At 37.1% G+C, this 26,042-nt stretch overlaps 2 protein-coding genes across 5 annotated transcripts in view; one reads left to right on the top strand and one right to left on the bottom strand.

Moving 5' to 3' along the window:
* LOC127505693 (protein adenylyltransferase SelO-like) overlaps window positions 1-26,042 on the bottom strand; it is a 557,335-nt gene that overhangs the window by 374,708 nt on the left and 156,585 nt on the right. The gene's annotated exons all lie outside the window — the stretch shown is intronic.
* Window positions 1-26,042, top strand: part of myo3a (myosin IIIA) — a 124,200-nt gene that overhangs the window by 35,826 nt on the left and 62,332 nt on the right. For all 4 annotated transcript variants that reach the window (XM_051881369.1, XM_051881365.1, XM_051881366.1 and 1 more), the window contains 3 exons: window positions 842-976; window positions 17,472-17,576; window positions 17,684-17,783. In XM_051881369.1, coding sequence (XP_051737329.1) covers window positions 842-976; window positions 17,472-17,576; window positions 17,684-17,783 — 340 coding nt within the window. The remainder of the gene's footprint in view (window positions 1-841; window positions 977-17,471; window positions 17,577-17,683; window positions 17,784-26,042) is intronic.

Raw genomic sequence — 26,042 nt, 5'->3', positions numbered from 1 at the left:
TGATGAGGTGGCTTTTCAGAAAATGTGCAATTTGTGTTCATTTGCTTTTCTCCAGTTCACCCTTTCAAAGTCCTGAATGGAGGCTTGGAAGTATTTCAATGGCCTTTGGTTGCCAGTATATTTAAAATTACTAATCTAGATCAAATAAATCTTGGCTTAATTTAATAGACTGCAGCTGCCATAGTCATTGTACCTCAGATATTCACAAATATTTGTTTTCACCGCTTTCCAACAGCAGGAAATGCAGAAATCATGTGTAGTAATAGATATATGGAGCACTTTTGAAGCCAAAAGGCATCACAGAAAGACCTGTGTACCATATCCATTAAAATTCCACACTCAGAGGTTGTTTTTCCTCCAGGTTCAATCAGTAAACAGTAATTTTCTGATGTTGGTCAAAAAACCTTGGAGGACGTGGAAGCCAACAAATATTAGTGTGTAGTTCACTGCTGTGGGGCTTTATTAATGCTGACATTTTATGGCCTTTCTGGCTTTGTTAAATTCAATAGATAAAATGACTAGCAAAAATATTTTTATTTCAGTGCCTCCATTTGTGTTTCAATAAACACTGAATAGTTTAAGAAATGTCTTTGTTCACTCAAAAATGAAAATGGACGTTTGAGCCATTGCCCTGTGTTTCTTTCTTTTTTCTTTTTTTTTTTTTTAAGAAAAGTTAAACCAAAAATGAAATTTTTTTTATTTTGTCAATGGAATTCTGTCATTATTTACTTACCGTCATGGTATTCCAAAAGAGTATTCCTGTTTTCCTTACAATAAATTTGAATTTTACATTTAAAACAGCAAAGAGTGTCAATCAATTCAATTCATCTGTTTATTTCAGGATATTGATGAGGAAATTGAAGCTGAGTATAACATCCTGAAAGCTCTCTCAGACCACCACAATGTCGTCAAGTTCTTTGGAATGTTCTACAAGAAGGATGTCAAGAACGGGGACCAGCTATGGCTAGTGCTAGAGGTGAAGTTCAATTCTATGTCATGCATGAGCGTCTCATTTATTTAAAGGGTTAGTTTACGCAAAAAAGAGATTTCTGTCATTAAGTACTCACCCTCATGTCGTTCCACACCCGTAAGACCTTCATTCATCTTCGGAACACTAATTCAAATATTTTTGATGAAATCTGATCCAGTACATAGGCAGCAACGTCACTGCACTTTTTGACGTCCAGAAAGGTAGTTGAAAACATGGTTAAAATAGTCAACGAGACTACACTGGTCAACCTTAATGTTATGAAGTGACAGGAATACTTTTTGTGCGCAAAAGCAAAACAAATATAATGACTTTATTCAACAATTTGAACCGTTGTCATATGTAGTGAACTCAGTGCAGGCTCCTTGTTAACTACCTTTCTGGACATCAAAAGGTGCAATGACGTTGCTACCTATGTGTGGATCAGATACCCTTGGGTTTCATCAAAAATATCTTAATTTGTGTTCTGAAGATTAACGAAGGTCTTACGGGTGTGGAACGACATTAGGGTGAGTACTTAATGACAGAAATTTCATTTTTGGTTGAACTAACCCTTTAAGCTTGTTGTATATCACACGCGTGTTAAATTGGGCTTGTGACATTATCTGCAAAAACATTTTTAAATGCCCTAATCAATCATGCTTATATTTGCAGCAGGAAAACATGCATATGCTAATGTTTTTGTAAATCATAGCAAAGTTGTGTACTGCATGCTATATTATTATTACATTATGGATTTATTGCTGCCATCGCAGTGTGGGCTGATGGGATACGTATGAAAACAGTGAAAATCTGTTTATAGAGGATTAGCAAAATATGCTGCTAATAAAAGTTTATTAGTATCAACACCTCTGTATATGTAGGAGCACATTTAAATTACAATATACAGAACATTTCTCAAAGTTGTGAAATGGAAGTTTTTGGAGGGTGAATCTATATATATAATGTCATTTTTAAAATCACATTAGGCCTACATGACCTTATGTGTTTGACTGCTTGAGAACAGTTTGAAGGAAATGGGATGAGTGTTACATAAGAGACTCAGCAGTAGGTCTAGACAGAGTTTTTGTGGCGGGACAGGTATGGGAGGGTAGACATGACTACTAATGCTGGCCGGCTGTGTCCTGCTAAGATGAGCAGGTTCAGATACCAATTCTGTATTCAGGCACACAGGCTTTAGCAGGACATAGATGGTCTACCACACATGGGTTCAAGTGTACTGACAGTAAGGTCACTTTATATTGCACTGTACTGTAACTAAATATTTATGAATACTGCTCATTATTTATGCCTTACAGCAGTAATTAGTCAGAAAAATATGTGTTCAGACAGCCTATTTACGTTGTATTGAATTTACTAATGTAGCTGTGTTATTACAGCTGAATTATATAGTAATTGGAAAGTGTCAGTACAGGAACAGAATATTATGTACAGTATGAAGTGCCATAATGCTTATTACAACATAATACAACATATCAATATGCTTAAATTGTGAACTGCTTTATTTTTCAAATATTCTCATAACATGTTTTAAAAATTGAAGCCTATTGCTGGATTTTCATAAAAGTACCATGGAACAGTTATGGTATTGGATGGTAATACCATGCTGCTTATAACCCCATATAGAGTACCATGGTATTTACATTGGACTCCAAGGTACTTCAAATAGAATTCCGTGATATTATCATGTTACATATCCAAACATAGGTAGTGCTTGGGGTATATTTGTTTGGGTTTGGTGGTGTCACATATATTTTGGTTTCATTGTGTTTTGGTTTGGTTTAGTTCTAGTTCCTGTTTCCTTTGTTCTCATATTCCTGCCACTAGTTAGTTTTCATGGTTTTTAATTAGTTCACACCTGTTCCCTGTTCTGTTAATTAGCTTTCCTTGTGTATGTAAGCCCTTGGTATTCCTTAGTTCCTTGTCTAGTGTTAATGTTATGTTATAGCGAGTAGTGCTTTGTTTCCCTCTGTGTTTAGTCAGTTTAATCATCCTTCTGCGTGCTCTCTTGGATTGCTGCAGCTTAACCGTGACAGGTGGGTCTGACCCCCTTATATTAAGGCTTAAAGGAAGTCGGAAGAAATAGTTTGGGCCCAAAAAACAGGCACAACATTATGACCACTGACAGGTGAAGTGAATAACACTGATTATCTCTTCATCACGGCACCTGTTTGGGTGGGATATATTAGGCAGTAAGTGAACATTTTGTTCTCAAAGTTGATGTGTTAGAAGCAGGAAAAAAGGGAGTTTGACAAGGACTAAATTGTGATTGCTAGACGACTGGGTCAGAGCATCTCCAAAACTGCAGCTCTTGTGGGGTGTTCCTGGTCTGCAGTGGTCAGTATCTATCAAAAGTGGTCCAAGGAAGGAACAGTGGTGAAGCGGCAATGGACAGCCAATGCTCATTGATGCACATGGGGAGCGAAGGCTGGCCCGTGTGGTCCGATCCAACAGACGAGCTACTGTAGCTCAAATTGCTCAAGAAGTTAATGCTGGTTCTGATAGAAAGGTGTCAGAATACACAGTGCATCGCAGTTTGTTGCGTATGGGGCTGCATAGCTGTAGACCAGTCAGGGTGCCCATGCTGACCCCTGTCCATCACCGAAAGCTCCAACAATGGGCACGTGAGCATCAGAACTGGACCATGGAGCAATATAAGAAGGTGGCCTGGTCTGATGAATCACGTGGGTGGCCGGGTGCATGTGCGTCGCTTACCTGGGGAACATATGGCACCAGGATGCACTATGGGAAGAAGGCATGTGTGATACTTTGGGCAATGTTCTGCTGGGAAACCTTGGGTCCTGCCATACATGTGGATGTTACTTTGACGTGTACCACCTACCTAAGCATTGTTGCAGACCATGTACACCCTTTCATGGAAATGGTATTCCCTGGTGGCTGTGGCCTCATTCAGCAGGATGTGCTGAACAAACAAGTCCTATCCACGGAGGCCCCACATCGCAACTTACAGGACTTAAGGATCTGCTGCTAACATCTTTGTGCCAGATACCACAGCACACCTTCAGGAGTCTAGTGGAGTCCATGCCTCAATGGGTCAAGGCTGTTTTGGCAGCAAAAGGGGGACCAATATTAGGAAGGTGGTCATAATGTTATGCCTGATCGGTGTATATCAGCTACAAGTGTACACACGTTTTTACAGCATTTGAATAGGTTAAGTACCACCTTTTCTAATGAATAATAACCTCAAAAGAATTTTTTTTTTTTTTACAGTATAGGCTTAACTAACTTGCGTAATGTTATTGAAATATCTTTGTAAATTATCTTTATAACTTGATCCTCCTGAAATTATCTCTATAATTCACACACTTATTACCATGCTACCATGTCCACTAAACATGGTCATTTCATAACATCTTTTTTGATACTTATCAACCAATACAGTATATAGCCAATATTTGATCATTTTGAAATTTCAGCAAATTAACTAAACCAGCATTATATCTGCCACTCTGCTCTCTAGATATCGGTCCAAGACTACCAAACACATCAGCCACTAATTTTTTTGTAAGGGGCGATTCATTTGCAGTTTGTTTTCAAAATTGTGATTCAGATAATTTTCAATACTGAACATCTTCTCCACTTATATTTGTTTTCTGATGATCGCAATGCAAATAGACTTTTCTGAGACATTTTGTTGACTATAGAGACCTTCGGAAATCACGATCAAATGTCAGTTAGTTTTGTATATTATCTTTTTTAAGCACAGTATCAATACTGTTACACTGGGGAAACAGATCATAAGAAGGCTTTTTCTGCTTTGCACAGCTGAATTCAATCTTGGCTCATGTTCAATATATTAAACCTGCTTGGAGAGATTAACTCATGTTTATTTGGTGTCAGATTTTACCTCAGTCTCGGTGTGGGTATGATGAGGGTTAGTTAACATGTCCCACATAGTTATGTAACCTTCTGAGCCAGTTTTTGTGTAATTAATAAATGAATAAATAAATTGTGGATATGCCTGTACATAATATAAAGTTGTTTTATTAATGTCAGACATCACACAGTCAACAATAAATATAGTGTTTAAAATAATAAAAAGGCTCAGAAAGCACAGAGAAAAGCTCTGGTATTACTTAGTTTGATATTTTTTATTATATAAAGTTATGCTATTTAGAAATTCTTAAATGTGTCCTACTGTTTGGGGACACTGTACAACAAAAAAATTATAATAATGTCATGTTTATAAAGCGTTTAGATATTTCTGCATATTGTAGCTGAATGTGCACATTTCTCTCTCTCCCTGAAGAAACCACATTCTGTTTTTCTAAAACACAGTTACCACAAATTACAAAAGCAATTTTCTTCTTTTGCAAGGCTTTAAGCAAGTTCCTCCGTCTCTAATGGCGGGAATGGTCTTTTTTCTTGTTCGCGTTTCCCTAAAGAGCTTTGCATTTCTGTATGCAAACTCCTGCATGCAAAATCCACAGTCAGCAATCCAAATGTGGAAGTTAATCCTTTGGCTGGAATCATAGTAGAGCATTTAAGCTGTCAGCAGCAGTCAAAGAAATGGGGGAGCGCAGGGGGGTTAAATTGCCATGGTTACAGTTGTCCCCTCTGAACTGTAATTTTCTGTATTTCAGTAGGATCTGGGAAGAAGGCTCCTCCACACTGAGTGACCCCTGATTACAGAGAGGACTCGCACAAATTGCGTCCTCCACTTTGCTGCCTGCTCATCAGGCCCGGTGCTTGTTCTGCCTTTCTTTTGTGTTGTGGGTTCTAATTATGGATATGAAGGGAACTGCTTTCATCTGTACTCACCGGTTCCTCATCGTGTAAGTGGCTGACTCCGCTCAGTCATATATTAAAACTTCAAAGATATCAGAAATGATCTCTATTCAGTTTTGTTCAAGTTGGCTTGTAGGCTCCAGTTGGTGGTTAATGGCTGGGACAGGACTGATGACAGCGGTTCATTGTTGTAGTTTCACATGAAACATGTCTCTGTTCCACTGTTATTGAAGGATTTCATTTATTTCTTTTAAAATGCACGGCTTTTTTGTGCATATGCAGTTTGTAAAAGCTTTCTTTATCAAGTGAATTTATTGACTGGATTCTTAGAAACTGGAGACAATCAATATAAAATGGTCCTTGCGTAATTGCTTAAAGTTATCTGCAAACACCTGCAATACGATTCTGTAGGTTTACATTATGCAGTATGGCTAACATGACATAGCAATGAGCAACATTTATAGGATTCATTAATCTATGTTAATGCTATTTTTTGCATATACATTTTACATATTTTAATATCTTAATTTGCATAAATTAACATTAAAGGGGACCTATTATGCAAAATTCACTTTTGCATGGTGTTTGGACATAAATGTGTGTTGGCAGTGTGTGTGTACACAACCACCCTATAATGATAAAAATCCAACCACTCCTATTTTTAATCCCCATAATTCATAAGCAGTGTCTCTGAACAAGCCGTTTCCAAATCCCTGGCAGTGTGACGTCACATTAGCCATAGGCCCCGCCCATGAACGTTGACAGACACTGCCGTTTTAACATAGAACTGCCCTGTGCGAGTTCACAGCGAGTTGTACAGTCCGCCATTACTGTACTGGCGAGAATGTCTCCCAAGCGTTTTAGGTGTTCTGTAGCTGGATGGATTAATCCACATAGCTCTCTCCATTTACTCCCTAAATCTGAGCCGCTGAAGACGAGGTAGATTCATTTTGTTTTCGAAGAAAATGCTCCCTCAACTCTACTGAAATTCGTATGTCTGCGCAAATCATTTCACACCGGACTGATGATAATGCAAGGGAGAGAGAGAGAGAGTTTATGGATAATATTTTAATGCACACTTGCACTGTGTTTTATTAAGCTCTTATAGAGATTTTCTAGTGTGAAAACAGACACTTCATCTTTTGTGTGAAGTACAATAAACTTTATAAAACTCATCGGTAAACTGACTTGTACTAATATAGTGGATAAAAACCAGAAGACAATATAAGTTATAACCGTAATCAAACTATACCTGTTCTATCTCCATGCAGCATATATTTGCATATATCTGCATATTGCATATATCTGACATTATAGTGCATCCTGACTGAATCCTGACACCGGAGAACGAGCTCTTGAAGCTCCGCCCTCTTAGGCCGAGCGCAGCAGCTCATTTGCATTTAAAGGGCCCACACTGAAAGGGCGCGTTTTTGCTCAACCCCAAAAAGTGGCAATTTTAACATGCTATAAAAATGATCTGTGGGGTATTTTGAGCTAAAACTTCACATACACACTCTGGGGACACCAGAGACTTATTTTACATCTTGTAAAAGGGGGCATAATAGGTCCCCTTTAATGTATTATGTAAACATTAAACATTATCAATGAACAATAGTTTATTTACAGTGTGAAACACTGTACATTGTTGTTTATGATACTTGTTAACTAATGCTAAGCTTATTGTAAAAAGTTATCAGTTACGTTTTATTTTTAATTAATACTTTTATTCAGCAGGGACACACTGAATTAATCAAAAGTGACAGTAAAGACATTTTTATTATTACAAAAATATAGGGCTGCCCTCGACTAAAGATTTTTCTTGTCAACTAGTAGTCGTTCATTTTTCACATTTATTAATAGACCATAAATCATAATAAAGAGCCTTTAATGCCTTCAAATCCTAATCAGCGTTCAAGCACACGCATAAAGCTTGCCACGGCGCACTGGCAGAAGTAATGATTATGAAACAGCAAGGAAATTGCTTTAACATTTTAATTAATTGATAAACTAGTGTTTTCTGTATTTTCGGCTGCAGTCATGAAATTGATGATGCTGACTTGTCATCTCCGCAGTAGTGGACACACCTATATGCACATTTCATATAGATTACATAACCTGAGAATATTTGTTTCCATTTGAATTGGTTCATTTAAAAGTCGACGTTTCAATTTCTATAGATATATTTTACATGTCTGTGAGGTAAGTTTACATTAAGTTTCGGTTCTTTTTTTTGGCGCGCTCAAGTGTACAGAGAGAGACAGCAGAAAGTGCACCCTGTTTGCTTTCATTATTTTACAAAAGCACAATGTTTTGTTGTTATTGTGAGTGCACAGAAATGAAAGTAGACTCTTTACAGATTCAAAAGATGTATTACTGTTATCTGTATGACCAAAAATGACGGAGTATTTTAAGTTCAAGTGATCGCATCGGCGCCTCCATGTTAGCTTTTCTTCTCGTCGACTAATGGTTAGTTGAATATTAGAGGGAAGCCCTACAAAAATATATTTCAAATAAATTCTGTTCTTTTTAACTTTCTATTCGTCAAAGAATTCTAAAAAAAAGTGTAATGGTTTCCACAAAAATATTAAGCAGCACAACTGTTTTCAACATTGCTAATGATAAGAAATGTTTCCTGAGCATCAAATCAGCATATTAGAATGATTTCTGAAGGATCATGTGACACTGAAGACTCCAGAACAATATCTAGAGACCAGAATATCATAGACACAGCATTTCAACCGGATAAAAATAATCAGAACATTGCATAACAACACCCTGGCAATGACCCACAACACCTTAGCATTGTGTCAGAGAGTAAAGAATGTATAAATGTGAGTTTGTATGCGGGTTTACTTTGGATATAAGGTGAATTGTTCATACTGTATGTGTGTTTGCCCTTTCTGTAATTTTCAGTGAAAGCAACCCACTTTTATGAGGGTTTATTTATGAAGTGGTTATTATTTCACAGGAACATTAAATCCAGCTCAGTGATGATTGTTAGGACAGCACATATCTATTATTATACCTCATTATCCCGACAAACTCACATTTATACATTCTTTACTCTCTGACACAATGCTAAGGTGTTGTGGGTCGTTACCAAGGTGTTGTTATGCAATGTTCTGAGTATATTTACCCTGTTGAAATGCTGTGTCTATTCCGGTCTCTAGATATGGCTTCTCTCCAGTGTTTTAATAAAATACTTGACATAAATAAGAAGATTTCTTTGAAGTTGTCAACACATTGTTTCAGACTGGTATTGCCAATGTCATTATATATGTAATTATATTCAACTTAACACATTGTGCTTAAAACAACAGATCAAATGGCACAATGCTGTTTAATTTCACTCATTCCCCTTAATATAGTCAAAGTGGTGGCTGTGGTTTTTGGCCTTGTTTCTTGTATTGAATGGCTGGTTCTTTGGCGCACCCTTTGAAACAAAGCCCTTTTCGAACCATGTCTGATGTGTCTAGCTTGTGCCCATCATTAATTCACAATGAGGTTTAAAATGGCATTGTTTGTCAGGGCTTTTTCATTAAACGTTGAGAGAAAACGGACACCTAGCTCATTATTTGAGTGTAAATGATAAGGTGGCCCAGACAAAAGAGGTGTTTTTTTCTTGAAAGGTGAGGGCCACACACACACTAGCTCAAAGAAAGCCACTGATTTGATCGTCTGCTGCACTTAACAAAAAATGCTATTCCAAAATCAAATATTTAAGGTCTGAAGCTCCAGGTATGTTACTAGAAAGTAACTAGTAAACTGTTATGAGAATTTAGCAGTGGATACCCGCAAATCAAAGGTTTAGCTTGGTTTTTTTAAAGCCTATGTTAAGACTTTGAAAGGCATTACCCATGCTGGCAGTGGGAGTTGAGGAAGGATGGCAGAATTAGTCTTGAGTCTTTTCATCCGTATGTGAGGAATTATGTTGATGACTCATCAGTTGATGATATTAATAGCATGTCTTCCACAGCCTGAGATAATCCAGAGTGATATGGTCTAAAAATAAAATAATATCAGCAAGAAATTTAAAAAAAAAAAGGACTGATGATTTTGTCATGTCATTCTAAACCCTTATGAGTGCAAAATGTGACATTTAGCAGAATGTTCATGCTCTTCTTTTCCATACAATGAAAGTGATACATTCCATAAAACTCATGTGCTAAATTCCTAGTCTACTGAAGCCATATCTTTATGTAAAGAATTTACTAAAATTGAAGCATATGCATCATATGAAACTATTATATGGCCAGTGTTGTTGGTAACGCATTATAAGTAACACGAGTTACGTAATCAGATTACTTTTTTCAAGTAACTAATAAAGTAGCGCATTACTTTTAAATTTACAACAAAATATCTGAGTTACTTTTTCAAATAAGTAACACAAGTTACTTTGTTTTCCCATTTATTGACTGACACATCTCCTGTCCCCATGTTGAGAGAAATTGGGATTAAGTGCAGAGGTGTTGTGTGCGCTGTGTAAACATGATGGTTACTCTAAGACTAGTTCTAGACTAAATGTGAGCATGCATTTACTTCTTCTCCTACGTTCTGCAGCACAGCTGGTAGGCTTGTTTGTTTGAACTGTGCCCTCTGCTATACAGGCATGAATTAGCATTTCCTTCAGCCTATGGCTTATTCATTTCACTTTTGGTGTGAAAGGGCCTTTACATTTGCTAAAAATATAACTTTTTGTTGTTGTAAAATCAAAGAAACAAACAGCCCAGCTCAGATGTGAAAAAGTAACGCAAAAGTAATGTAACGCATTACTTTCCATAAACAGTAACTAAGTAATGCATTTAGTTACTTTTTTATGGAGTAACGCAATATTGTAATGCATTACTTTTAAAAGTAACTTTCCTCAACACTGCATATGGCTTTAGAAGACCTGAAATATAGTGTACTAATTATATGGACTGCTTCAAATTATTAGCATCACTGTTCTTTATGTACTTTGCAAATTGATACCACAATAGTAAGAAGCGTCACTGCCAACTATCAACGTGGTCAGGCATGACCATGTATGAGTTTTATGTAAATTACACTAGTGAGTTTTAGAGATCTGTCTACACAATAATTAATTCCCTACCCTACCTACCTACTACAGTCTTTCCACCTTGTTTATGCCATACCAATCTGCAGTCTCATTTTTTTGTCTTTGTGGGTCTTTTCTGCTTGACTAAAACACTTTTTATTGAAATCTATTATGAGTAAAGTCTTCATCTCCTATTAGTGTACACCATTCAGATGATTCTTCACAAAAACACAATAATATTTTAAAGGGTTAGTTCACCCAAAAATGAAAATTCTGTCATTAATTACTCACCCTCATGTCATTCTACACCCGTAAGACCTTCATTCATCTTCAGAACACAAATTAAGATATTTTTGATAAAATCCGATGGCTCAGTGAGGCCTGCATTGCCAGCAAGATAATTAACACTTTCATGAAGCTTCGAAGCTTTACGAATCTTTTGTTTTGAATCAGTGGTTCGGAGCGTGTATCAAAAAGCCAAAGTCACGCCCCCCCAGCGGTGAATCATTAAAATTTCAAAACACTTATGATGTAACGAAGCCCCGTTTACTGAAATCACGTGACTTTGGCAGTTTGATACACGCTCCGAACCACTGATTTGAAACAAAAGATTCCTAAAGCTTTGAAGCTTCATGAAGCAGTGTTCTGAAATCGCCCATCACTAGATATTGTTGAATAAAGTTGTTATTTTGGGGTTTTTTTGGCACACAAAAAGTATTCTCGTCACTGCATAACATTTAGGTTAAACCACTGTAGTCACAAGAACTGTTTTAAATACGTCTTTAGTACCTTTCTGGGCATTGAAAGTGTTAATTGTCTTGCTGTCAATGCAGGCCTCACTGAGCCATCGGATTTGATCAAAAATATCTTAATTTGTGTTCCGAAGATGAACGAAGGTCTTACGACATGTAAGAATTTTCATTTTTTGGGTGAACTAACCCTTTAAAGTTCCTCTATATGCTTTTTCGAATATTACCTTTAATGTAGTGTGTAATACAGCTGTTTGTGAATGTAAAAGGTCTGCAAAGTTTTAAAGATCAAAGTGTACGACAAATAATGTTATTGTCTACTAAAAGAAAGAATCGATTGTAAACTGAATCAGCACGTCCAGTCTCACTTTCTATCACATACCTAGGTAACAATGTAACGCTGTAACAGATCAGGGTGTTTTCTTTGTTACTTGTAATTCTCTTCCTAATCAGTAGGACTCCAGGTATAAAGGACAAAGAAGAGAGGGTTAGAAAAAGAGAGCCACATGGTTAGCATGGTTGGTCTAGCTTTTCAGCATGCTGTGGGTTTCTTTGAGGAACTGTTAGTTCGGCACTCATTTAAGACTGTTAAGGATACTAATGTTATTTGTATGAAGCAAATCCAATTGGAGCAAGCAGTCTCAGGTTCACTTCATGCAAATAACATTAGTAAAAGTAATATTAGTATCCCTCTCTTCCTTCTCCTTTATACTACTCTCTTTACCTGAGGAGTCTGACACCTACAGATTAAAAAAAGAGAATTACAAGTAACAGAGAAAACACCCTGATCTGTTACAAAGCTGTTTGGAGTGTTGCAAATCCACTTTTCATGCACTTCCAAAGAATGAAGATTCGCACTGGAATTGATACAACAACAATAAAAACTGTTCGTATCACTGTGTATACAAGCATTGAGAAAGCCTCTGGAGCTGAAATTCTGATATGGAAATGGCCGTTACGTTTCCGACATGTGCTGTGACATTTAGCATCACAACAGACTGGGCCGTCTGACCAATCATAGCAGAGTAAGCTCGCAGAAAGGAGGGATTTAGAGAGGTGTTTTCAGACTCTATGAGAAATGATGTGGTGCGCAATGTATATTATGAGAAAATCAAAGTGTTTTTTGACCTTTGATGCATGTAATGATGCATCTATTGCAGGAGACATCCAAAATTCTGAACCTTTAAGAAAGCTTTTTTGGTCATGTTTTGGAGCTCAACAGCTCCAGTCTTTACAGAATAAGCCTGATCCTAAACCTGAAACCCGGACGTAAATGTTGCAGTACTTGAAGGAAGTGTTTAGTAAAACATTCAAGTTGCTCTTTGTCAGATAAATGTCTCACTCTCTCTGTCTTTCTGTGTCAGAGTGAAATTTAATGATGGCAGATGATCTTGGGCTGATGTGGCTGTGACGCAATGAGGTCAGCTTTGCTCTTTAGTTTTCATGGCACTCTGACAGAATTACTGTACAAGTTTAACAGTAGGAACTGAGATTCAGAAGAACTTTGGTTGATTTATCTCTGGGATTTCAGTGCTGGCATTATTGTTTCTTCTGCAGTTATGAATATTGTGAATTATTGTTTTATGTGTAATACATTGGGATTTATTTTCTGGTCAAAATAGCACATATAAGACTAGGAGTGTGTATTAAAATTTAAGTAAATGTCGATTTTGATTCCACATTGACTTTAAAGATCCTTTAAGGGTTCCATGTATTGAACAATCTGATTACCAATTACCTTCAGTCAATGTATCAGAAACTCAAATGAAGCACGTTTGCCAGCTGTGCTTGACACTGAAGCGTTTACTGTAGCTATAAATGAAACGGGCCGCTCCCTGCAGTTAGCTCAATTAACTTTGATAAATGGTAGTGAAACATGAAGGTGTGCTACAATGCCATAGTCCCCTGTGGCACAGGTAATAATGAAATTTAAAAATGGGCCCTGAAGCTGTGGGAATTTTCCACTTCACATCCGCTAACATACCTTGTTGTTCAAGTGTCCACATTTCACATTTACTGCCCAAACCAATGACAAATGACCCTTTCAGCCCACCACTTATCAAGCTTGGACGTCCAGAACAAGTAAAACTGAATGCTGGGCTGCCCTTTTCGAGAGGGGTTATGAAAGAAAAAAAGACAGGAAACAGAGTTTAGTAGTGTTCCTAAATTTATTGTAGAGGGTGAGAGAGTTTTATTAAGGTGCGGTAACATTTACCGTTTTTCTGCAAATTTTCACAAGAAAAATTTAGTCATTTCAATAGGAATCCATGCAATCAGGAATTTCACTTGAGGGGTGATATGTATCTCCATACAGATTTCACAACATCCTCAAGCTGATCACTGCGTTGTCTGTAGTTGCATTTAGTAGTGCCGGTTTCCAGTGACTCTTTCTTGAGGTTTCATCAAAACGATTAGCATTATGCCAGTAGGTGGCAACAAATGTCTTATTGAATGAGTCATCAAATCACTCAAAAAACTGATTTATTCTGTGCTGAAACTCCACTACTGTGAGTTTCACGGACACGCAGAACTTTTTTTGGATTTTTTTTGCTGGCGAAGCAAAAACAGTACAAAAAAGTAACCTTATTATATTATTGTTTATTGAACCGTTGTATAAAAACAGCATTAAACTCGCCATTTACACAAACATCTCAGGTTACGACTGTAAGCATGGTTCCCTGAGAAGGGGAACAAGACACTGTGTCAAGGAGTTGACGCTATGGGAACACTTCTCGAGACAGTATCTGAAGCATGTGTGTTACACACCAATTTTGATTGGCTACCACAGGCATGCTGGCAGAGTATATAAGAGCACCTAGAGATCATCGTTCGAAACTGGAGTATGGACAATGGAGTATTTTAAGTAGTTTCCGCTGATATAATGATACAAAATGCCGATTTATGTAGTTGAAGTCTCACTACTACACTCCAGTGATTAAATATGTGTGTCCTAGAAATGGGTGGGACATATAAATGACATGTACATGATTGACCTGTACGGTATGTGAGTGGAAATATGACCAACATGCCAACACATATCAGACGACATCATCCAGATGTGCATGTCACTGGAGGTAAGCAGAAAAACACTACTGGAGTGTAAAAACGAATCTCTGCACAAGTTTTATTTTTCGTTATTCTATTTATTTCATACTTTTGTAACACAAGAGATGCTTTTATTCAAGAGTGCATTTTGTTTCCTGCTTAGTGCTTAATATACTAAAGGAGGCTGTACTATACCAATTACTTCAGGGGTGACTAAATGCCGCTAGGTGGAACAAACTGTAATTTGCACTACTGTCTGTTCAAAATAAATGAAAATAAACCTAGCATTGGGGATTTGTTGTTGTTTCTTGTTGTTACTGCATTCGTATCAAACCGTGACCCCAAAACCGAGGTACGTACAGAACGTGACTTGAACCGTTACACCCCTACTACACTATAAAAAAATAAAATAAATGTTGTTAGATCAACTTAAATAATTAATGTGGTTCAGATAACATAATATTTTGAGTTGCTGTTGATTAAACCAATTGTCTTAATTTTTATTAACTCATATTTGTAATTTCAATGAACTCAAAATTTTAAGGCAGTCAGGTAACTTACTTTTTTAAATTAAAGCAACAATTCTTTTTTACAGTGTAGTCACTAATACAGAGATCACATGCACAGACAACAAATGGCTTCCTTAAGACAAAGAAGCAGATGACGTTCACTCTAGGTGCCCTTATATACTCTGCCTGCGCTCCTGTGACGTCACCTGACTGTGGTAGCTAATCAAAATTGACATGTAACACACATGCTTCAGACATCGGCTCATGAGGAGTGTTCCCATAGCCTCTACTCCATGACGCAGTGTAGAGTTCTACTTTGGGAACTAGTTTTTTTTTGTTCCACTGTGCTGTTTTTCAATTGTTTTCATGTGCTAGACTAAGGATGGGCAAACTTGGTCTTGGAGGGCCACTGTCCTGCAGAGTTTATAAAGCTGATAAAATTCAACTGCCTGTAGCCTTCTAGTAGGCTGGATCAGGTGTGTTTGATTAGGGTTGGAGCGAAACTCTGCAGGACAGTGGCCCTCCAGGACAGAGTTTGCCCATTTGACCGTTGCACTCACATCTCGTCTTTTGCATCATCTTGCACAATACACAGCGTTCTAAAACATGGAGCTCAAGTTAAGTGTTTTGTTGTTGTTGTTGTTTTAAACGTGTATCTAGACCTTTCTCTTTTCATTTCATTGCCCTGCATTTCACATTTTGAAATGCAAAAACGCAGGTGTGAATGGCACCAACTATTACATTTTGGCAAGTAAATCCCCGCAGGTTTGTACTACAGACATGAATGATAACTCAAATTGCCCAGCTCATTGGAGTGTTATTACAAAAATTGGATGGAATGCAGCTTTCCCCTGGCAGACAATAAAACAGAAAATGAAAAATCATGGAGATTTCGCTCTTTTTACTTGAGTCAGTACTAGTAGAAATGACCTATATCCATATAGGTATGTGTAAAGCCACTCAAAACACCAGCAACAGCAAGCCAACAATACTTACTTCTAGGAAAATTTAGAAATGCAGTTATTTTTGTAGTTCCGTTTGGTGCCACTAGTGACACAGAAATGACATAATTTGGCTTTACATAATTGTCGGTTCTGCAGATGTTTGAGCTTTTTTGCATAATCAGGGAAATCAAGCCCGTCCACCCTCTCATCTGAACTCCTTGGGAGGCGTCTTGGAAATAGCAGTAAATGTATTTGAAAATTTAAATGCCCTCTCGGGACATAAAGTGATGTGAGTCATTGATGTTCCCTTTGAAGTGTTCAGTGTTCTGCTGAAAGGCAGGATCAAGCAGATTGTTTTCAAAGGATTTGTAATTGGTTGCATTAGTAATGTTAGGGCCAATTTGCTGTTTTTCTTTATTGGTTAGACATGTTTTTTCTTGATGTACAAGGTGCACATCAGTGCTTCTGTATTTTTATTTCTTTCATCAAAATAGAAGAGAAGAGATTTTGGGTCTAAGAGTCTGTCAGAGCATTCATACAAACATTTTGTCCCATTACAATAGCAGCGGGCCAAAGACAGCCGTGTTTGCCTTTGGTCGATTTAAATGGCTCTAAATAAGAGGGTATTGTTGTTGCCTTGGCAACATGCTAGACAATTTTATGTAATTTCAAGAGAGCTTGCTTGAACAATTTTCACCTCCGTGTCCTCTGACTGAAGGCAAACATTTAGCATTGATTATAACCACAGCATCAACCCTTAGTTGGTTTTACTGGGTGTTGTTGCTACAAAAATCATGTAATAGACTTTGTAAAGCAATGGAAATTGGGCATTTTAAACATGCTTCCATGGATTATTTAAGACCTCTTTGAACATTATTACAACCTTATTATATTCCCTACTGTTAATTTCAGCATTTCCACGAGGAACCTATTATTTGATCTACTTTAGCAAATAACTGCAATTGCAGGTTTCAAACAGAGATGGCGACAAAGAGGCAAACCTTACGGACTGCAGCTTTAATAAATACTACAAAAATACAGAAATAACACCTGATGTATATTTGCTTACCCAATGTGAGTCATTATTTTATAGGTTGTATTACCTTATATAACATGTTGCTCTCTATATGTTTGAATAAAAATGTCTAAATCTTAAACTAAAATAAAATATAAAAATAAAAGCTAATTCAAACTAACTTACTAACTATTAATAAGCAGTAAATTTGGAGTTTATTGAGGGAAAAGTCGTAGTGAATACATGTTCCCTATACTAAAGTGTTACTCTGTATAATATGGCTCATCCAATCTGAATTAAGGGTTTGTTTATTTATTTATTCATTTGTTTGTTTGCTTACCAGAAACAGGCTGTATTGCAATATTTAACAGGTTGCTCTGTATATGTTTGCATAAAAATGTGTTCTTTAAATTAATTAGAGTATTTCTTTGCAGCTGTGTAACGGAGGGTCTGTCACAGATCTGGCTAAAGGTATGCTGAAAAGAGGAGACCGCATGGAGGAACCCATCATAGCCTTCATCCTACATGAAGCTCTCATGGTAAAACTGAACAACTAACCTGATTCCTCTGTATTTTTTTTTAAATGCACCTTTTCAGTAAGCCATTTCACTGCTTGGTTCTGTAACATGTGCTTGTGTCTCTGAAGGGTCTCCAGCATTTACACATCAATAAGACCATCCATCGAGACGTCAAGGGTAACAACATCCTGCTCACCACAGAAGGAGGAATCAAGCTGGTTGACTTTGGTGAGGAAGTTGTTCTTTTATTGAGAAGTGACTGCTGGCTGTGAAAGAGAAAGCCTGAATGATTGAGTGTGTGTGTTTGTGTGCAAGTGAGAGACCGATAGCTTGATCAACAGTGTTTTATACTCGGGTCAAAGCCATTACATGTGAGTGTTTCAATGCTAATTGAATAGCACTTATTTCTTCTCATCAAAAGCAGTGCATTTACATGTACGCTGATGATGGATGTCTAACACACTTGCATTAAAGCCCCTGACTGTTGTCATGCCAGTGGGACAGAGGATATTGTCTGCTTTCAGTTACTAATGATTTTGCTTCTAGCTTTTCTTTACCAAATGAAGCTTTCTTAATAGAGTGTGTTAAAACAGAGCTGCATGACGTGATTGGAATCATTCAGGATTCAGTGAATCCACTCAGGCCCGGTTCCAGAATCAAATCACTGAGGGTGCTTTTGAAATTAGAGAGGGTACTCTAGTAGTGCAGATGTGTAAGCAATGGCACCACCATAACATGAATAGCAATGTACACTGAGACATTTAAAAGATTATTTAAAAGTCATTACTTTTACAAATAATTGGAATAGAATTTCAAAAAATATTAAAATGAAAATTTGATTATTTTTTTATTGTAGCAAGTTAGCTCAAAAGGGAAAATATTAATAATTATTCATAACTTGCTATAATTAATTATAAATATTTGAATCAGTTAATCAAATTAACTTGATGTAGCTGAATTAATATTACAATCAATTAATCTGTCTGGCCAACGAACACTCAGTATTGATCGTCTATAAACTTCTTCAGAAAGGATATTTACCCTTGGCCAAAGAGAAAATAACTCTTTCTTACTTAGCTGTGATCGAATCGTTATCAGTGACATTGGTTTATAAGCAGATAAACTCACAAGAATGCGCACACAAGTTTTATTTAACTAAAGCACGAACACATAGCTAGACTAAACAAACACAAACATACAATTCACGCGTACATAGGAAATGAGAGAGTGGAAATGAATTTGTACCGTATCATAACAGGGGAATGAAGCTATGAAAAGAGTAAATTAACAAGCTTGATGAACCATCAGTTTTCTCAGTAATAAAGCACCTTTGCTAACAAAGGGCTTCACAAATTAATTCTAAATTGCTGTTTAGTGTTCAAATGTATGATACTTGCAAAATGCTTTAGCTGTTGAGGAGCATCCGGATCTGCAGGCTGAGGAGAAATTCTTGATGGTTCGGTCCGAAGTTGTAATCAATATCTTCTGTGTTGTATGAAGAAATATGAACAACTTGCGGTGTTAATTTGACTCTCAGAGGTCGAGGAGGTTGCGCATGGTGTGAGGCCTACCCGCCCGGCTCGGGGGCCGGGTGGAATCTCACGTGACAGCAATCCGTAGTATCAGCAGGAACAAAGAGAAAAACCAGAAGACTTAAGGCGATCTGCACGGGGGGTATTTAACTTCTACAGAAAGTTTTCGCCCCTGAGTCTTGGCTTGACCAATGAGAAAGGTGCAGTTCTCTGGTGGGAGATTTCCTTTGTTTGAAAGTGAGTTCATTTGCATGGGGGGAGTCAACTTTGTAAGTTTGTGTCCATTTATACTCTGATAAGTATAACAACCATACAGTGCTTTCTATAAGATGGTGATGCTCACCAAAGTGTGAGTCATTAAACAAGGAGTAATTTGTTAAAGGGATAGTTCACCCAAAAATGAAAATTCTGTCATTTATTACTCACGCTCATGCCGTTCCAGACCCGTAAGACCTTCGTTAATCTTCAGAACGCAAATTGAGATATTTTTGTTTAAATCCGATGGCTCCATGAGGCCTACATAGGGAGCAATGACATTTCCTCTCTCAAGATCCATAAAGGTACTAAAAACATATTTAAATCAGTTCATGTGAGTACAGTGGTTCAATATTAATATTATAAAGCGACAAGAATATTTTTGGTGCGCCAAAAAAAAACAAAATAACGACTTATATATTAACGGCCGATTTCAAAATACTGCTTCAGGAAGCTTCGGAGCATTATGAATCAGCGTGTCGAATCCGCAGTTCGGAGCGCCAAAGTCACGTGATTTCAGCAGTTTGGCGGTTTGACACGCGATCCGAATCATGATTCGACACGCTGATTCATAACGCTCCGAATCTTCCTGAAGCAGTGTTTTGAAATCGGCCATCACTAAATAAGTCGTTATTTTGTTTTTTTTGGCGCACCAAAAATATTCTCGTCGCTTTATAATATTAATATTGAACCACTGAACTCACATGAACTGATTTAAATATGTTTTTAGTACCTTTATGGATCTTGAGAGAGGAAATGTCATTGTTCCCTATGTAGGCCTCACTGAGCCATCGGATTTCAACAAAAATATCTTAATTTGTGTTCCGAAGATCAACGAAGGTCTTACGGGTGTAAAACGGCACGAGGGTGAGTAATTAATGACATAATTTTTATTTTGGGGTGAACTAACCCTTTAAACACCAACTAGATGGGCTACAATATCAAGAAGTATCATCACATGCATTCATAACACAATACAATATACCAAAGAACAATATAGTTTAACAGTAATAATACACAAAATGTACTGGGGAAATGCATGTTCATTCATTTAGACAAAGTTGTCAATGAATTAGTGGCAAAGAATCCATTTTATAGACTGAATGTATGATTCTGGTGGCCTGTGACCTGTGTTTCCCAAGTGTCTTTGAAGTGTATGTGGAGAGCAAATGGTGGTGGGGGGTGGGGGGTGGGGGGGGGGCCTTAAGGGGACCTTACAGAGTCTGCATGCTGGGCAGATTGACTTTTACAATTGTGTGTTTGATTGCTCCAGACGCTTCACTATTCATCTGTTAGTCTGCATTTACATTGCTTAATGCGTATCTATTTTGACATATTTTTTCCCCGCGCTATACTATTTCAGTCATTGCAGTTTTAAAAGTGAATCTCGCAATTATATGTGGATGTCACTTTCAAAACTTTGCAGCGTGTAATTGGCAGTCGGTCCTCTTAGCAGCATGAAAAACAAACGTTTTATTTAAATTCTGAATGAATTATAGGCTATAGCCTAGAAAGTGCACAAGAAGTGCGAACTTTATAATCACTGAAAAAATTGTCACTCATCTCAGTTTATTGCGATCTCACAAAGTTCTGTTATAATCGATGAAGTTGTCAACACTGCACAATGAATCTCTTACTTACATCTTGTCTACACACTTTGTTAAAGGGTTAGTTCACCCAAAAATGAAATTACTGACCCTCATGTCATTCTAAACCCATAAGACTTTCGTTCATCTTCGGAACACAAATGCAGATCTTGAATTGAGTTTAGTCTAAATTTTCTCACTTTTTATGATGAACAGATTTAATTTAGGCTTTCACTTACATATAAACATTGATCAAGGAACATGAACAGAATCTCATTCGAACCTGAATGACGCGTGAGAACAAACCTCTTCAAGAAGCTCAAATGTGCTGTGTAACCAATGAGGTTCATTCTGTGGACTAAACCACTCATTTCATTTGGATTATTTTTCTGATCTCTTTATGAACTGTTTGAAGCATCGAAGTTGCAATTGCGTAGACTGTCTATAGAGGGACAGAAAATTCTCAGATTTCATAAAAAAAGATCTTTAGTTGCGTTCCGAAGATAAACTAATGTCTTACAGGTTTGGAACGACATGAAGGTGAATTATTAATGACAGAATTTTCAGTTTTAGGTGAACTAACCCTTTAATGAGAGGATTCGTGAGTGTGCAGAACTCAGCACTGAACAAAAACTCCAGTGTTTTGAGTGATGAGTTGATTCTGACTAAATTAAACACCCCTGATTGGCCACTGCATTCAAGAGATCAACAAAGATGTCTGTGATTGGCTACATTGCTTACCGCTGCAAAAACACATTGTAGATAGAAACATCTGATGTTCTTTAGAGCTCAAACACAAATACGCACTGGAACATTTACCAAATCTGTTTCGCCATATTATTACAGTATCAACTGAGGGTGCTCTTGCTTTTGTTTGAGGGTGCTTAAAATACATAAAAATCAATTGGTTGATCTGTATTTTCTCAAAAATGAAACTAGTTCCAAATAAAAGAGCCTGGTCTCATTAGAAAAACGTACCTGTGAGAACATTTTCGCGAGTCGCAAAATACGTACCAATACGTACACATCACTGCAGTTTCAATGTGTAATGTCCACTGAGTGGCGCTAAAAGCGTGTTCTTTTTTTTGTTTTTTGTTTTTTGCTGGAGCAGATAAACGCGAATATTGTACGTCTTTATGTCGTTGGTTTTTATACGAATCACCGCAGTTCTGATTTGAAATTTTGTCCGGTGAGTGGCGCTAAAAGTGTAATGTTCCATTACGTTTTAAAATAACGTACCACCAACACTACACCTAAATCTACCTGATAGTGTTAACAAAAGCAAATGTGACATAAAAAGCATCTGTAATCGTAGTGTTTTAGCTTGTTTTGATTTCTCATCTTTGAGACTCGTTTTCCCCGGATTCGTACCCAAGGCTTCTTCATCCTAAGTACAACGCGTATCAGCTGAGCTACCGAGCAAGCTTTTTATGTCAGAGAAGCGAAACATATGGAGCTGGTTAAGCGATGCAAAGTCCAGAATATATTCGTTTACAAATCGTGCACTTTGATAAAAAGCATTTGAAGTCATAACATTAATATTGTGCAAGGAGATGTGAAAACAAGTCTTTATTAATCCATAATCTGACCCTGTAATCGTAACTGTGTATGAAAACGATTAAAAGCGCTTGCTGTTTTACTGCCTCTAGTGTTCATTTCTGTTGGAAACTGCAGTGATATATACGTATTGGTACGTATTTTTGCAACTCGCAAAAACGTTCCCACAGATACGTCTTTCCATGAGACCAGGTTGAAATAAAACCAGCTCTTGAATCCCAAGCAAAAAATACAACAGTGAAACAGACAATTCCCGAATGCCTCTTTTCATTACTTTGTGGAAACGCATGGCCTTATCATTGAGGCAGTAAGTGAAGCATTTTTAAGAGCCACTGCCTGAACAGCCATATACGAGAGCTTATAAACCTTTAGAAAAACAGTAAATGCTTTTCCTGGGAATAAACAGCCAGTCGTAGGCTTTTGTGATGTTGCACTGACTAATGTTTGCTATGCTCCACACGTTCTCTTCACCCCCTTCACTATTAATTTCCAGCCTAAAATCCACTTTAAATGTAATCTCTTCTTATGTTATTCTCTGGGCCGCATTTAGCCCCTGAGAGGAGATAGTGCCCCCCCAACCCCTCCCAAAGCCCCCCTCCAACGGGTATCAGTCCCAGAGCAGAGGCACATAAAGCCCATAATTAGTCCAATGCGTCCAAGGGATGCGGGAGATAACGGGACATCCTCCTCTTTTTAGGGAGGGGTTGGGGGATGGGTTTATAGAAAGAGAGAGGAGAGGTGTAGTGAGTGCTCTTGGACAGAAAGACGGAAAAAACGAGAGCGTGATAGAGTGATGAGTCATGCAAGAAACTCAAAATTGCTGTAGTAAAGTTGCTGTCAGCAGGATGAGCTTTCTGTCAGAGTTTGTCAAGGACAGAGACTGAACTCCTCAGTGACATCACAGAAATTTGACCAATAGAAGTCCATCAGCATATAGCCAGTTGCTGCGTCAAAATTGACCTACTTATACTACAGCCTAAAAGTATGAACTCTTTTTGTGAAGAAAAGGTACATACTTACTGAGTGTGTCGCAGAAGAATATAGGCAAGGCTTGGGACTTTCTACTTAATACAATATACTTCATAATTTCATCTTTAACGAATTACTTTACTTAATTATGTGCATCCTGTCACCATTTAAACTACCTTGTCAATCATCTTAGTTAACATCCTCCACATTTCATTTAATTTAATCCCCTATTGGAGAGATATGTAGTAGCACATTGATCTGCCATTCGTGGTTCTTTCACACAGAGATGTAATTTCTTAACCCTTTTTTATTTGTGTATGTGGTTCTAATTGAATTCTCTTCCAACATACAATGGGTTGTGGGCATTATTAGCCATTAATGGGGTTAGTCGAGTGTGTCTGGATCTGCACTTCAAATTTCCACCAGAAATATTAAACTATCCGGGTGCTTTTAAGATACTAATCTCAGCATCCAATTTGGGAAACACTAATTCTAATTTCAAATGGGATGGATAGTATGCAAATTGGTACCTATCTGTCTGTCTGCCCAAAAAGTTGCCAGATTTGTCCACACTTAAAGGGTTAGTTCACCCAAAAATAAAAATAATGTAATTTATTACTCACCCTCATGCCGTTCCACACCCGTAAGACCTTCGTTAATCTTTGAAACACAAATTAAGATATTTTTGTTGAAATCCGATGGATCAGTGAGGCCTCCATAGCCAGCAATGACATTTCCTCTCTCAAGATCCATTAATGTACTAAAAACATATTTAAATCAGTTCATGTGAATACAGTGGTTCAATATTAATATTATAAAGCGACAAGAATATTTTTGGTGCACCAAAAAACAAAACAAAATAGCGACTTATACAGTGATGGCCGATTTCAAAACACTGCTTCATTAAGCTTCGGAGCGTTATGAATTTTTGTGTCGAATCAGCGGTTTCGAGCGCCAAAGTCACGTGATTTCAGCAGTTTGGCGGTTTGACACGCGATCCGAATCATGATTTGACACAAAAATTCTTTACGTTCCGAAGCTTCATGAAGCAGTGTTTTGAAATCGGCCATCACTATATAAGTCGTTATTTTGTTTTTTTGGCGCACCAAAAATATTCTTGTCACTTTATAATATTAATATTGAACCACTGTACTCACATGAGCTGATTTAAATATGTTTTTAGTACATTAATGGATCTTGAGAGAGGAAATGTCATTGCTGGCTATGGAGGCCTCACTGAGTCATCGGATTTCAACAAAAATATCTTAATTTGTGTTCCGAAGATTAACGAAGGTCTTACGGGTGTGGAACGACATGAGGGTGAGTAATTAATGACACTTTTTTTTCATTTTTAGGTGAACTAACTCTTTAAAGGTCATTAATTGTGACTTATTTTATGATGTTTGCCTCCAAATTAAAAGTAATTAGACACCTACATTTAAAAATAATTTTTCTCTAGTTTTTGAGTATACAAATTCCTCACAGTTTCAACATAAACTAAACATTCTCTTTAAGCCATTTCTTTCAAAATATATGGTTTTCAAATGTATATGTAAAAACATTTATGTAAATGCTTCATGTTTCATAATTTAACATGATACATTTACATAAGCAGTGCATGCAGAGTGGCTGATTAGTGTTAATGTAACCACATAAATGCAAAATGGTAATGTGGCATTAGTGCGTGACACAAAGAGATGTTTTTGAAAGGTCTTTAAAGCTTTAAAGGCCTCATGAAAAAGCTTACATTTGTAGCTTTTAGTTGAGGCCATATATAGGTTAGTGTACTTCTAAAGGTTGACAAAATAAACATTTAAAATGTACCGTCTTGTACAAAAAATATTGATGATATACAGAATTCTCCTTCTAAGTGTTGTATACAAATGATGGCACCATAAACACTTGCACAGTCCATCATTATTTTAGGCTGTGTAAAGTAAATAAAGCATAACATATGATAGCAGGGAGGGGAAAATAAAATATACATTTGCAAAATTTGAAATTAATATGTTGACTGCTAAAATGATTGCGTCAGAATACACTGTTACTTTAAAATGGCCACAAAGAATGGATACAAAAAAAATAATAGGTATTTTTTTTCCCTGCATAATGGTGTAGTTGTGGCATCTGGCAGTAGGGTAGGGGACTGTGATGCAAACTAAAAGCAAGTAGATATAAAAAAACAAAAAAACAAAACAAACATAAGCCCTTCAATATGTCCTGCCCCAACAAATATATCAAGGCACAAAAGAAAATCACGATTATCAAACCATGGAGTGGTTTCTGTCATGATCCGAACAAATCATTCCCAATACACGTATCATTTATGGAAGCTTAATAACCAAATTATGTACTCTGCCTTCATTTCAGACAGGGCTTGAAGGACTCTGCGCTCATATGGAGTAAAACGATTACACTTTGTGCTAAGCTGCTAACAAGAGTCATAAACCTAAACAACTGAATGTCATCTTTTTTTTATACCGATTGTATCTCATAAATATGATATAAAAATACATCATCTTCCGTTTATCAGATTATTATGTTGTCAACAACTAGCTTGTTAGCTAATGTTATCAAAGTGTGAAAAA

Source organism: Ctenopharyngodon idella, chromosome 23 (assembly GCF_019924925.1).
Source record: "Ctenopharyngodon idella isolate HZGC_01 chromosome 23, HZGC01, whole genome shotgun sequence".
In the NCBI taxonomy this organism is placed as follows: Eukaryota; Metazoa; Chordata; class Actinopteri; order Cypriniformes; family Xenocyprididae; genus Ctenopharyngodon; species Ctenopharyngodon idella.
This window is presented reverse-complemented; position numbering and strand designations above follow the sequence as displayed.